This window comes from Oncorhynchus clarkii, chromosome 9 (genome assembly GCF_045791955.1).
Source record: "Oncorhynchus clarkii lewisi isolate Uvic-CL-2024 chromosome 9, UVic_Ocla_1.0, whole genome shotgun sequence".
NCBI lineage: Eukaryota > Metazoa > Chordata > Actinopteri > Salmoniformes > Salmonidae > Oncorhynchus > Oncorhynchus clarkii.
In genome coordinates this window covers 38,793,284-38,808,386 of record NC_092155.1, presented here as the reverse complement: position 1 = coordinate 38,808,386, position 15,103 = coordinate 38,793,284, and the positions used below count along the sequence as shown (strand labels likewise).

General features: G+C 42.6%; 2 protein-coding genes across 2 annotated transcripts; both read right to left on the bottom strand.

Annotated features, from left to right (window-relative positions):
- Positions 1-169: 169 nt before the first annotated feature.
- LOC139416260 (protein tyrosine phosphatase domain containing 1b) lies at positions 170-6,505 on the bottom strand. Its single transcript, XM_071164711.1, has 10 exons — positions 6,295-6,505; positions 5,719-5,815; positions 4,850-5,015; positions 4,676-4,756; positions 4,468-4,589; positions 4,231-4,368; positions 3,094-4,127; positions 2,593-2,787; positions 404-514; positions 170-304 (listed from the first exon to the last, which is right to left on the bottom strand). The coding sequence occupies exons 2-10, from the start codon at positions 5,726-5,728 to the stop codon at positions 170-172; spliced, it is 1,992 nt and encodes a 663-aa protein (XP_071020812.1). The 5' UTR covers positions 5,729-5,815; positions 6,295-6,505.
- A 3,225-nt stretch (positions 6,506-9,730) lies between these two features.
- On the bottom strand, positions 9,731-13,466 carry LOC139417223 (androgen dependent TFPI regulating protein 1). Its single transcript, XM_071166468.1, has 6 exons — positions 13,274-13,466; positions 12,870-13,019; positions 12,641-12,742; positions 11,788-11,903; positions 11,437-11,609; positions 9,731-10,497 (listed from the first exon to the last, which is right to left on the bottom strand). The coding sequence occupies exons 1-6, from the start codon at positions 13,436-13,438 to the stop codon at positions 10,472-10,474; spliced, it is 732 nt and encodes a 243-aa protein (XP_071022569.1). The 5' UTR covers positions 13,439-13,466; the 3' UTR covers positions 9,731-10,471.
- Between the last annotated feature and the right edge of the window lie 1,637 nt (positions 13,467-15,103).

Sequence of the window (15,103 nt, the reverse complement as noted above, 5' to 3'; positions counted from 1 at the left end):
TGTACAATACAGAGGTAAACATTGGAAAGTGATCTTTCATATACAATACACTTACTGTACAATACTTAATGACAAAATATTGTATGTGAAAAACTATCCAAACTGCGCAGGAAGGCACAACATATGTTTTAATATAGCAAGGGATGGTCTGGAACAGAATACAGAAGGTTTATGGGATCAGTACAGTAGGAATGGGTGCCATATCTGGTACCTCATCCTCCTCTATGGCTATAAACCTCATGTCGTGTAGGACCAGCCTAAGGATCTCTGTCATGTCCGGATACACCGCTGAGCCTTTTCCCATCTGTGGAGAGTCAGAACGGTTGAGAAACCCATTGAATATATTTTTTTTATAACAGTGCCGTGGTTAAAAAGGAGAACCCTACATCATCTAGTGTTCTACCTTTGTGAAAGCCTTGATGGTACGCTCCAGGAAAGCAGCCTCCACCTCCTCTGGAATTGTGAGAACATGAGCCATACAGTCCAGAATGCACACTAACATCTCCCTGGGAGCCTGGAGGGGATGGGGTTGAATAGAATACAACTTTAATTGTCCATTGGTTAGAACTAAAATGTGTCTTCTGCCTTTCACAACACCCCCAGATACACACATCATTGGATGAAGAGCAACTGTGGGCATTAAGTGCCTTGCAAGAGATCGTACATGGGATCAAAGACCAGCACCCTTTTAGCTGCCAGTTCCATTCCCATTTTGTGTTGCCTGGCCCAAGGCTTGTACCAGCAACCTTCCAGCTGCTGGTCGGCTTCTCTAACCTCTAGGCTACTGCCACCCCAAATGAGTTGGTTAACTGAACAGAAGTAGTCAGTAGAAATTAATTTCATACAGTATGGCGCTATTCCAAGTTTTCTGTAGTAAATCTGTCATGTACAGTATGATTGGGTCCAGAGTGAGAAGCCCTGTTGTGGCTCAGTTAGTAGAGCATGGCACTTGCAACGCCAGGGTTGTTGGTTCGATTCCCACGGGGGACCGTGGGACAAATATGAAAATGTATGAACTCTACTGTAAGTCACACTATAAGTGTCTGCTAAATGACAAATGTACAGTGCCAGTCAAAGTTTGGACACCCCTACTCATTCTAGGGTTTTTCTTTATTTGTACTACTTTCTACGATGTACTGTATAATAATAGTGAAGACATCAAACTATGAAATAACCCTTATGGAATCATGTAGAAACCAAAAAAGTGTTAAACAAATGAAAATAGTTCATATTTTAGATTCTTCAAAGTAACCTCCCTTTGCCTTGATGACAGCTTTGCACACTCTTGGCATTCTCTCAACCAGCTTCATGAGGAATGCTTTTCCAAGAGTCTTGAAGGAGTTCCCACATATGCTGAGCATATCAGTCTTCTGATACAGCACTCCATCACTCTCCTCCTTGGTCAAATAGCCCTTATACAGCCTGGAGGTGTTTTGGGTCATTGTCCTGTTGAAAAACAAATGATTGTCCCACTAAGCGCAAACCAGATGGGATGGCGTATCGCTGCAGAATGCTGTGGTAGCCATGCTGGTTAACTGTGCCTTGAATTCTAAATAAATCATTGACAGTGTCACCAGCAAAGCATCCCCACACTATCACACCTCCTCCTCCATGCTTCAGGGTGGGAACCACACATGTAGAGATAATCCGTTCACCTACTGTGCATCTCACAAAGACACGGTGGTTGGAACCAAAAATCTCAAATTTGGACTCCTCAGAACAAAGGACAGATTCCCACTGGTCAGCTGTCCATTGCTCGTGTTTCTTGGCTTAAGCAAGTCTTTTCTTCTAATTGGTGTCCTTTAGTAGTGGTTTCTTTGCAGCAATTCGACCATGAAGGCCTGATTCACACAGTGAACAGTTGATGTTGAGATGTATCTGTTACTTGAACTCTGTAGCATTTATTTGGGCTGCAATCTGAGGTGCAGTTAACTCTAATGAACGTATCCTCTGCAGCAAAGATAACTCTGGGTCTTCCTTTCCTGTGGCGGTCCTCATGAGAGCCAGTTTCATCATAGAGCTTGATGGTTTTTGTGACAGCACTTGAAGAAACATTCAAAGTTTTTGAAATGTTCCGTATTGACTGACCTTCATGTCTTAAAGTAATGATGGACTGTCATTTCTCTTTCCTTATTTGAGCTGTTCTTGCCATAATATTGACTTGGTCTTTTATCAAATAGGGCTATCTTCTGTATACCAATCCTACCTTGTCACAACACAACTGATTGGCTTAAATGCATTAGGAAGGAAAGAAATTCCACAAATTAACTTAACAAGGCACACCTGTTAATTGAAATGCATTCCAGGTGACTATCTCACAAAGCTGGTCGAGAGAATGCCAAAAGTGTGCAAAGCTGTCATCAAGGCAAAGGGTGTTTTTTTTTAAAATCTCAAATTTAAAATATATTTTGATTTGTTTAACACATTTTTTGGTTACTACATGATTCAATATGTATTATTTCATAGTTTTGATGTATTTACTATTATTCTACAATGTAGAAAAGATAAATAAAGAAAAACCCTTTAATGAGTATGTGTCCAAACTTTTGACTGGTACTGTAAATGTAATGGCCTACAGTAAGTGCTGCTGACCTGGTCCAGTGGTTTGAAGACAGCCTCTGGGTTTGCAGGGTCACTGTTGTTATGGTCCAGATTCTGTATATCCTTGATGGAGATGACTGGCTCCTTCAGCTGCTCCAGCCAGGTCCACATCAGCCCAGACAGCACAAACGGGTCCTTCTCCAATGTACACAGCCTCTCCCATGCCCCTCCCATGTTCAACTCTGACTGCAAAAACCCACAGAATACACAATCAGTGTCACCAAAACCCACATCAGGTGTAGTGGAGCTAACAGTCTAACGCCACTCCAGTATTAAAAATGGAAAGTCAAACCTCTGTGAATTTCCTTTATGTACAAACGTAGTTGTCAGATACTGTTCAGGTAAACAGGATTCATCAATTGTGCTATGCTACTCTATTACTACTACCACACGTCTGACTATACTATTTCAATATATAATATTGTATGTACAGTATTCCAAAAGGTATATACAGTATTTTAATAACAATGGTGTAGAATATGAAGTTCGTACCTGCCAGGCTTGTAGTCTCTCCCTGTGCTCCTCCTCTCCATCCTGCTCCAGATCCACAGCCAGGGCCTGGGCCACCAGCAGCCGCCTGGCCTCCTTGGACAACTCTGTCTGGATGGTGATGAAGGGCACCTCTGACTCCTCTATCTGAGACACATCACCATTGTTCGCTAACTTGTCCCTCTGCTCCTCCTTCCACCTAAACAACATGCTGCTATACCCTTTCTTCTCGGGGTTGCACTCGGACTCGCTGCGCTGGCAGGCTTTCTGTGTCTTCTTTAGGAGCGGTGATCCCTCCGCGAGGCTCTTCTGCTCCCAGAGGGATCCATCTTGGGAGCCGTAGGTGGTGGTTATATGCCTGGGCCCCATGGGGCTGCCTGTGGCCGGGGTCCTTGGCAGGGAGTTCAGGGAGGGAGAACAGGCCACAGACATGTTGCAAGCGGACAGCGAGTTGGAGAGAGGTAGGGTCGGCAGGTTCAGCTCAGAGCCCAGCCTCCGCAGGTCCGACTCGCTGTAGCTCAGGCTCTTGCGGTGGTAGAACAGGGGCGGTTCGTTGGCATGCCGGGGTTTGGTTGGGGGTCCCGGTAAGCGGGGCTGCCCTCCAAGGCCGCCTCCCCCGAAGCTTCCCTTGGTGAATCCAAAGTCGCGATAGCGCTCAAACTCCATCTCCTCCTCGGCCGTCATGTCATGGATGTCCAGCATGTCCTCCTCGATGACCTGCCGGTTCTCAGCGATGTCCAGCAGCAGCTTGCAGATCACCTGGATGATCTTGGGCAGGTGCCTGAGCTCCCGGCGCTCATAGCCATGCAGCATGTGTCCCTGGCGGGTCAGGAACTGGGACAGGGTGATGGGGTTAGTCCTGGGCTCAGCGCAGGAGAAAATACTCCTGACAGGGACCAGGAACTGGGCAAACTCCCGCACGCAATACAGCTGACCTCTGGTCTGGATGGAGTTGGGTCGTTTGGAACGTACAAACACGATGGCCTGGTCAGCGGTCATCCTGGTGGCGAAGACCAGGTAACACGCTAACAACACACCTGATGGAAGACAGTGGCAAAACCATTAGCGAGATGGTCAGTCATGTGACCACAAAACATAATCATTTGATTAATAATACAACTTTTTTGTCCTATACATTACCTGTTCTTCCCAGACCAGCATGACAGTGGACAGCCATCTTCCCCTCCTGCATCGCAAAGGACATGACCTTCACCATGTCCAGGATGGATGCGAGGGAGGCCACCCCATAGTCATTCCAACCAAAGTTGTAGAAATATACTGGAATATAAGGACAGTCATTATTTAACCATTCACACAGTAAATTTGCATTGGCCCCCTTCTGTTTTTCTCATTGTAGAGGAATGGTCATAGACTTACTGTTGTTCTCCATGAAGACCTCAGGTTGGTAGGAGAATCCACTCTCTGATTCCAGTGCATTGGGACCACAGCTGGCGTGTTCCCCAGGTCTCTGCAGGTTTATCACTGTCTTCAGGCCACATCTACACATACGCATACACACACACAATTAATAATAATTTATTTATTTGATCTATACTAGGAGCATTGAATTGACTTATAGTGTTACCTTTTAAATTGGTCAATAATGTTGTACTTTTCTATTAATACAGTAGATGGTCTGGCCATGGCAAGTAGGTTTTCCGTGACCCTGAAAGGAAAGACATGTTTCTGCATTAAACTTACGGGTATAATCCACTTACATTCAACATACACATTTTTATAGAGCCTTTCTGATTCCTACCAGGAGGAGTAAAGGCCTTTGATGGCTTGCTTGTCCTTGCTCCAGCGGTCAGGGTTCTCATACTTGCAGTTCTGACCTCCACACCCTATGGAGCATTGTGTGGCTCCAGGGATGACGTGACGTATCACCTCCCCCACCAACGTGTACTTCGACTGGGGTGTCCTGACTGGGGGTAGGCATGGAGGGTTGGAGGGTTTAAAAGGAGACAGGAGGGGTGTTGTAAAACAATGTCCTCTGTCATTTCAACCAGCGGACCTCAGCAGTTTACATTCAGAATTATATTTTATGTTGCAGTCTGGAAAGAACTGATACTTCAATGGACTACCATACATGTAAGTTTGACTAGTGGAGCCCAATCAATGTAATAAGGCGTACACTAGTGTGTTTTCTTACAGCTACAAACTGTAGTGACAATATCTGTGATTAGCACATTGTAAAGAAGTGGTGTCAAGCTTAACTAAGAGATGTTCCTGATGTAAAGAAGTAGTGTCAAGCTTAACAATGAGATGTTCCTAATGTAAAGAAGTAGTGTCAAGCTTAACTATGAGATGTTCCTTATGTAAAGAAGTAGTGTCAAGCTTAACTATGAGGTGTTCCCAATGTAAAGAAGTAGTGTCAAGCTTAACTATGAGGTGTTCCCAATGTAAAGAAGTAGTGTCAAGCTTAACTATGAGGTGTTCAGCAGGGAGTGTGCCATCTACAGCAAGCTAATCTGTCACACACCACCAGGCTTAACAGTATTACAATAAAAATAGCAACGCAACACCCTGTTGAAACTCTCTTCAAATAGATTGATAAATCATATTAGTTAACGGTACTACATGATCCTTTATGTTAGAAATGTGAGTAATGATATAGTATATCAATACCTGACTCCATGAGGGGGTAGGGGACTCCACTGCTTGTCTGAGGGTGGAGTGTTGTATGACTGAATACTCAAGCAGACCTCCACTGCCATGGCAGTGCCTTGGGACACACACTCACGTTAGTCTAAGATAAAACCTCATTTACATTTCATAATAGTGAAATAGTGTGGTAGGTCCTTATATTGATCAGTTTACGAGGCTACATTGTAAAAAACATACTGGAAGCAGTTACCTACCTATAAGTTACTGTAAAAGCAAGTACAGTATGTTACTGTAAATTCCAAAGAAAGCACTTCTTTTCAGTAATGTACTGTTAAACCAAGGTTTATTTTGAATTTACGGTAACATACTCTACTTTTTTTTACAGTAATTTACAGATAACTGTCTGCCAGTAACTTACTGTAAAAACATGTGTTTTTTTTAACGGTGTACACACATAATCAGAGAGCAGTGTCAGCTGTCAAAGATGAAAATCCATGATGACCTAGGTGACATCAACCATTATAATCCATAATGTAATAATCCATTTAGGAATTGGAACACAGCAACCTCCCAATAAAGTATCCTCAGCACGTTTACCTGAAGCAAAAAGATTGTGGAGCTAGTGATCGTCAGCATCTTCAGACATCAACATAAAACTACTCCACTTTCCCACGTTGGACCACTGACACAGCAATGTCCTCAAATGCTTTCTTTCTCAGTTTTGGTAGTCCTGCACCACCTCGGGTCTTCAGTTAATTCAGTACAAATTATCTTTGTAAATTAGGGGTGTGGCAACAACACCATCCACTTCATCCTTTATGTTCACCAGGAACAGGCATTTTGCTTCAGCCATAGGAATACAGTACCCTGGCCTGGCCTCCACTGTGAGGTGTCAGAGAAAGGAGGACCATCAGAGGTGTAGGTTCATCTGTAGCATGGCTCTGAATGGTAACACACCTCATTAGATGCTCCTCCTCACTCCTTATTCATTAGACATGCACTGCACCTAGATCCATTCCTGACTACTCCCTCCGGATTAACCCACTAATCTCATTGCTGTAGAAGTAGGCTCAAGAGGCAAAGGCCCCCGTGGCCACTTCACCTCACAGTAGAGCAAAAATTACTGATCATCTCTGACCATCTGTTTGAACTCCCTTCAGTTGATTACCACAATGAGATACTATTTGTTTGACATGTCATTACTGTCTCCGGATCAATCAGCTAGGGATATCATGTGATCAGAAATCAATACATTCAATTTCACCTCGGTCCAAATGGATAAATTCCCCAAACAATACAAATGGTTATTTTATAGGGGCCAGTCATCCCTTTCCCCATTGAGAGGACAAAATTCCTCTCTGCCTTACAGTATCCAGAGGACTGACTACTGCAATGTGTGTTAGATACCAAACATACATGGGTGCAATAGTGTTATTCTGAGAACGTTGATGTCATCTATATGGATATGTGAGGTTTAATATGCTGTATGTCTGTGGCCATCTGTATTCTGTTCAGAGTAAACCCAGATTTCCCTCTCAGGCCATCACACTAAGGTGTGACCCCCTTCCTAGAGAATGTTAGCTGGTTTGAGCTGATTGGCTATCATAGTTGTATTACTTCTGATTTGGTCTGTGGTTGGTCAACAACTGATTTCAAATACAAACAGATGGTCAAATGGTATAAAAGTACTGATTGACCATTGTTCTGTCTCTTTTTGCTCTTGTCCACTATATGGAAAAGATTGTATGTAAAATGCTCCCCACTACAATACCAAAATATTAATTGTAATCTCATGGAATCACAGGGTGCTATGCTGTACTGTATATATATATATATATATATGTTCAAGTTACAATACATTTGTTTGTTTGTTGATGTGAAAAACAACCTAACTGAAGCAGCTATCATTAACTGTGACATCCAGTCTCAGAGACTGCAGAGTAAGTAGCCTGAATGACATAGAAAGCACTGTCAAGTTAGCTCCTGATTGGATTACCTGAGGTACGTGAAAGCTGATTATGTATACATCCACTAAGAAGGAAAGAAGTAAAAGATATGACGCTGATTTATCTTTGGCCACTCTTTAACGACTCCACAATTAATGGTAATTGGGTCTTCTTAATTGGAAGAGAAAGCGTTACCTCAGGTTTCCTTGACATCCCTCTGGTAAAGTAGAACCTTCTGGTATGGTAGAACGTGTTGCCAGCAATGGCTTTCACAACAGATGATTCATGAATGTGTGACAGGATCAGGGGGCTCAATTGATGAGAAGGATCTTAGTTAATATCTAAGCTTAGTATTTTAGTCTTGTTGGATCCTCTGGGGACACAATGCACCATTGTGCAGGTCTGTGCCATTACACATCACCTCATTTAAAGTGTGACCAAATACCACTACTTTTCTGCTTAGTTGCACACTATTTTGTACAGATATCTAATTGTGTAGGAGTCTTACAGTCTTACATAAAGAGGGTGATACATGACCTCTGGGTGAGAGAATGCTGTTGAGAAGATTACCCTGGCCTGATGAGTGAGATCACAGCTGCCCAGGGATAGACACTAACTAAATTAACATCTATAAACAACTTATAGTCCCCACCGCTAGACACTTCATATAGACCTGTTTTGGTAGGTAAACAAAATGGTAATACCAGCTTAGTCACCTTGTGGTTAGTGTCCACCCTTAGATGGATGGGGAATCAATCCCCGGTTGAGTCATACCAAAGATTATCAAAATGATGCCCCATTAAGGCCCTGCGACACACTAGCGCCCTGTCCAGGTGGTAAACTTGTACATCAAGCTGCCTAACGTTACATAAACAGGAACCTTTCCTATGGGCCAGTCTGGCTCAGAGAAGACTACTAAAAGCCATGTTCACATTTTCAGTTTGAAGTGACTCATCCTATTTATTTGTATATCCGATTTGAATCTGTTCTTTTTCCTGCAGTCTGAACAGCTAAAAATCACATGGACTCTGATATTTCAAGCCACATTTCAAACCACCTTCGTAGGTGGTTTGAAATCAGATTCCTGGTCATGTGACTTGTCTGAAGGGTCAAATCTGATTTATTTGCCCTCAAGTGGTTTTTAGACTGTTATTTGGTACATCTTGTATCTTGCTAGCTACACGGTTGACAGTTTTACAATAACATGTGGTAGCTAACTAGCTTGTTATTTGTTTGCAAACAAATTAGTGAATGTGCTAGAAAAGCTAAAACAGCTACGTAGCTCACTAGTTGACTGCTGTGGCTAGCCAAACAGGATTTTTTGGGAAATTTGGATAATCTTATCCTTTAAAAGTGTTCTTGCACTATGATTTAGAAAATTCTATGCAACTGGAAAACGTCAGGCATTGTTGTCTCCTTCGCTTGCTACATAACTTCTGAGTGATAGAAAGGATGTGCACCACCACCAATCAGCCTACAACACTGCGCACACACCTGTCGTTACAACTAGCGTAGACATGTCAGCAAATGACTGCTGTCTGAACACACAAATCCGATTTGGTCACTTGCAACTTGCTGTTTGGACAGTCAGTAGTCCAAAACAGATTTGAAAAACAAAACTGATGAGCATTAAGGCCTGCAGTGTGAACAAGGCTGTACTTACTTAAAACAAAATGGTAGTAGCTCCATTCTACCCTCCGATACCCTAGGAGTGGGGATATTTGCCATAGACAAGGTTTACCCTGATTGCCTGTAGAGGAGAAAATGTTGACCTGATGGCTCCATCACCTGGCTACAAATGGCAGTGATGGGCAAAGATTCCAGCGCGGTATAATATATATATTTTTTTAACCAGGCAAGTCAGTTAAGAACAAATTCTTATTTACAATGACGGCCTAGGAACACTGGGTTAACTGCCTGTTCAGGGGCAGAACGACAGGGATTTGAACTCGCAACCTTCCGGTTACTAGTCCAACGCTCTAACCACTAGGCTACCCTGCCGCCCCATATAATGAATCATAAAGCAGCTCAGATTGCAATGTGTGGAATATTTCACCTAATAAAAAGGGAGTGACATCAATGTGTTATTTTTCAAATATTTTAATTATCTTCATCTTATTTCTCTCCAAATTACATAAGGACTTTGTGTTCTAAAAGTGAGCATATACGCATGAATTCAAAGGGTAAGCTAGCAAGTGCACATAAGGGACTGTCCCTTTCACAACCAACAGTACAGTATCAAGTGAAACAGTATCATGATAAAGGAAATAGCATCACAAAATGAGAGAGATCACTAAGAGTTGCATATGCTAAAGTATTATTCTACTGTCAGTGCAAGTCTACTTCACGGATGGTGAGAGAACAATTGGGTTAACACAACCAATAAGGATCAACTTAATATTAAGTTTTATATTGAGCTGTTATCTCACTGTGACAAGTAGCACAATATCCCCTTGTGGAGTAAATTAAGTCTAAGTATTGAATTTAATCTTAAAATAATTTGGCTTGACCATAGAAGCACATTATGCCCACTGCCTGAGATCTGCCCGAGCGATACAGAGCAGGCACAGGTTGCCTCTAACTGCTGATATAGGATCAGAATAATACACTTTTTTTCATCTTAATGGTTAAAATGAGGACTGAGGATAAGGTAATCTGATTCTAGATCTGTGGTTCGGGGCAACTTCTACCTCCAACAAGAGATCCACCAGTCTTTTCTGGTTGAGGTAATCAGTGCTGCGGGTGCTGTGTCCTGTCTGTCTGTCCTCGTGTGATATCATCATATAGGCCTCTCTGGTCCCCTCTGTGGCACTCATGCCAGCACATGCTTACTTCTTCTTTTTCTTCTGAGGTCCTTTTAAAGAGAGCGAAAGAGAGTAGTAGTAGTTCATTAACAATTATTCAAAGGTTGGTTTGGAATTCTCAGTGTTAGAGTCTATCCTGCCCATGATATAGAAAACATACACATGCCCAGTACATTCATAAAAAGTGCCATTGTTTGTCGTTACTTAGCAACGCACTGCTACTATTTTGACAGATCCATCGTCATCTGCCCTCCCATGCAATTCATAAACTTGATCTCCACTGTAAAAAGCATCTAGACATTATCTCCAACATTTGTAGCATTGTTGCAATATTAAAAGTCGATCTCCATTGTATCCCATAATAAAGGACGAGTCGGGACAAGTCAGACAGGCAGCTTTTCTCAACCAGTCAAAATCATGAATCAGCATGATTTTTTATAGATACAAAGTAATGTCAATCAAAAAACAGGTCAAACAAAACGCAGCTAGTTTGCCCGTCTTTACAACTTCAGCCTAAAGTGATGTTGTTAACTGTGTAGATGGCTAGCTAGCAAGGGGAAAAGACAGAGCAACAATTTTTTTTGTTTGCCATAGCAACCTGCAAAGTTCTGGGTGGTTTTCCTTGACATGTCAGTCAATACAAATAACTAACGACTAGAGAACGCCTAAAATTGCACTTGTCAACCAGTGTTAGTGAATGTAGCATCACGTTTAGTTGAAAAATTTATGGTTTGGGAAAGAATATTGCTTTTTAATGCTGGTAACCCATTTTATAAAAGTAATAACACACCCATAACCATGTCTTAACACCAAAGGTAAACTTCTCTGACAAACTGCCAAATCAAATTCATAAGCCTTGTGGCACTCTAGAAGAGAGACACTGCTACTTTAAAATGGTGGGGGCATCTAAACGGTGTGCTGATAACTTGCTTTGTATTGGACAAAATATAATATATATTCCCTGTCATAAAGTATGAGAGCGGTCCCACCTGCAGATCCCGCAGTGCTCCTCCAGATTTTGTGGTTGAGTTTCTCCCCCAGCAGGTAGAGGGGGGCCAGGGTGATGCAAGCCACCCCCAGGAATATAACCAGGCCCACGGGACTCAGGCGCTCCATGATGGGGTAGACCCAGATACCAGCCGCATGGTGCACCCACAGAACCCTATGATGGGGATGGAGGATTGTTCTAGGACATTTTCTAAATGTTGTCAAAGTATCATAACATTCAGTCAATGAAAGGAAAGGGGAGGAGTGAGCGAGACAAAGAAGACTTGAAGAAACGGAAAATGTTTCATCAAACCACAACAACTTAACAATATGATTGGTTGAATTCTGCTTACCATCCCAGATATACAGCAGAAAAGAAGGCCAGACCTAGGATGCCTCTCATCTTGCTGCCATATCGATGAGGCTGAATATACATCTGCAGCAGAGCCAGGGGCAGGATGATAGTGTGCTGCAAAGAGGGAAAAGACATGCCAATTGAAGAATGACATAAAACAACCCTATCATCATAGCCCCATGTGTAACAAATGTGTAGACTATTGCATGTGATAATGCATTGTGGCCACATAAACAAGGGTATGACATGTTAGTGTTGGGCCAGAACAAAACCAATGCACCTCCTGGAACAGATTGAGAAACAACGAGATAGACTGGAGAAATGGAGAAAGAGGTCCGGCTATTGTGTAATCGTTGTTGTGAAACATCTACAGAGAGTGTCTGCTAGACTGTTTTACAGCTCGCAACTGGTTAAAACCAGTTCTGACAAAGTATTCTACTGTCAACTTGTAAAACTGGCTAAGTATGTACTGTATAGGTGTAGTGGAGAAAGAGGTCAGAAAGAGTGAGAGGAGTGTCCATTATGCACTGACAGATTACTAATGTAGCTCTAAATTGGGCTCAGTTGGTTAAAATATTGGGAACACCAAATTGCTGTGTGACTGGCTACATAAATTCATTTACAATGCAACCATAATATAATGATCATAGGAGACAAAGCTATGTGAATCTGAGTATGATCCTATAAAAAAAAATTCTAGCAAGACATTTCTAGCAAATTTCTAGCAAGAGCAATGTGATACAAAGCCAGGCTGAGCAGCACTGCCAATTGGATGAAGCCCCATCTTTAAATGAATACATTGGGATCACTTTAGTACAAAGTCCAGCACGTGCACATGATTGTGTGCTTACCAGAGCATGGTTCAGCCAGCTAGGAATAATGTCATCTAGAAACTTAGGATAGACCATCTCTCTGTCATAGTGATATATCGACCAGAAGGACAAGAACACAAACTGGGGAGAACAGAAGAGGAAAGGGGTTATATTTTGTCCAATACAAAGCAAGTTATCAGTAATAAAGGTAGCTTATGCGCGAACAGAAAATATAAATACATAACATGTAGGAAAAAAAGGCACTTACTGTCCCAATAGGAAACGCCAAAATAGTGAAAATGGTGTCTCTTAATTTCACTAGGAGGAGCGGTACACCACACTTCAAACTTTTGGATGGCAATATCAGGTGGATGATGTCAATCAAAACAACGAGTCCGAAGAATACGGTCTGCAAAACCTGTGGAATAATGATTCAGTGATGGTTAGGCCACTCTGAACACTATGGCTAGCTATACAAATAAAGCAGTGAATTAATCAGTCTAACATGTCTTGAAGCCACAGGAAGATCAAAAGGGATGTAAATGCAGACGAGGATGTGGAACCGATTTCTAACATACGCTGTCGTTTTTTGCCTACTACTGTACAGGTCCCATTCATTCCAATGACATTTCGTTTGCGTCGCCCTCGATGTCAACAACCAAGCACATTTACCAGATTGAGGAAAGTCAGATATTTCCAGCGGCCTCCAAATGTTTTGGCTCCTGGATGTATCTCTGTGCTTTTCAATGAGCAATTCGCCGATAACGTAAAGACATACCATGAAAATATTACTAAATGAATAAGGAGATATGATGCCCATGACATAGTCGTAGCCATTTTGACAGCTCCTGAGTCTCCGTATGGACGCAGTGTGCGCCTACGGACCTAATGTGAATCAATGGCACATCCTAGAGGCGGAGTACAGTACTGCACAATGTTCATGAAACGATTCACAAAACACTCGATATTAAACTGATCATGGCAGAAGGCCGAGTATGTAATTAGCCATGTAAACACCTTACTCTGCTTATTTTAGTAATCGCAAGGCATACGCCGATTAAAACACCTGGTTTTCTGAGCAATCGTTCTGCTTATTTTAGTAATCGCAAGGCATACGCCGATTAAAACACCTTGGTTTTCTGAGCAACCGTTCGAATTATAAGGACTAAAGAGAAGGACGCACTACCCTCAATGCACATTCCACGCTCCAACCGCTCTTCATACTGGGGAAGCCGTTTCGGGTGCGATGTCAGGTAGCCAACAGGAGATTTCGTTAAAATTGCTAAATTACATTCACAGGATTTAAAAGCTACAGCAATACGCTTCTGGAAAACATTTTAGCCATTTTTTAAAACGAGTGTTTCAACATAGTTGCATCAGAGCCTTCTGGCTAATATCATAGACTGGATCTAACGTTGTTTTACAGGGAAATAGGTCTATGTACTTGTTATGTTAGTTGAAGCTAACAGTATTTTACAAAATTGTTTTCTAAAAGGTTTATATTTGGTTAGGCTATGCTATCTACAGTAGCAAGCTGGGATCTCATTGCTCAAGTTGGTCCATTGTTTTGAAAATAGCTAGTTAGCCACGCCCAGCTAACATACGCTACACGACCAAAAGTATGTGGACTCCTGCTCGTCGAATTTCTCATTCCAAAGTCACGGACTTTGCTGCTATAACCAACTTTGCTGCGGGGACTTGCTTCAATTCAGCCAGTTAGGCCGGGCACTGATGTTGGGCGATTAGGCTCGGCTCGCAGTTGGCATTCCAATTCATACCAAAGGTGTTCGATGGGGTTGAGGTCAGGGCTCTGTGCAGGCCAGTAAAGTTCTACACCGATCTCGACAAACCATTTCTGTATGGACCTGGCTTGTACACTTGGGCATTGTCATGTTGAAACAGGAGCCACAAAGTTGGAAGCACAGAATCGTCTTGAATGTCATTTTATGCTGTAGCATTAAGATTTCCCATCACTGGAACTAAGGGACCTAGCATGAACCATGATAAACAGCTCCAGACCATTATTGCTCCTCCACCTAACTTTACAGTTGGAACTGTGCATTCTGCCAGGTAGCGTTCTCCTGGTATCTGCCAAACCCACATTCATCCGTCGGACTGCCAGAAGGTGAAGAGTGATTCATCACTCCAGAGAATGAATTCACACTGCTCCAGAATCCAATGGCGGCGATCTAAAGCTTGTGTGCGGCTGCTCGGCCATTGAAGCCCATTTCATGAAGCTCCCGACAAACAGTTCTTGTGCTGACATTGCTTCCAGAGGCAGTTTGGAACTTGGTAGGAAGTGTTGCAACCGAGGACAAACAATTTTTTCTCGCTTCAGCACTCGGCGGTCCCGTTATGTGAGCTTGTGTCCTACCACTTCATGGCTAAGCCGTTGTTGCTCCTAGACGTTTCCACTTCACAATAACAGCACTTACAGTTGACTAGGGCAGCTCTAGCAGGGCAGACATTTTACAAACTGACTTGTTGGAAAGGTGGCATCCT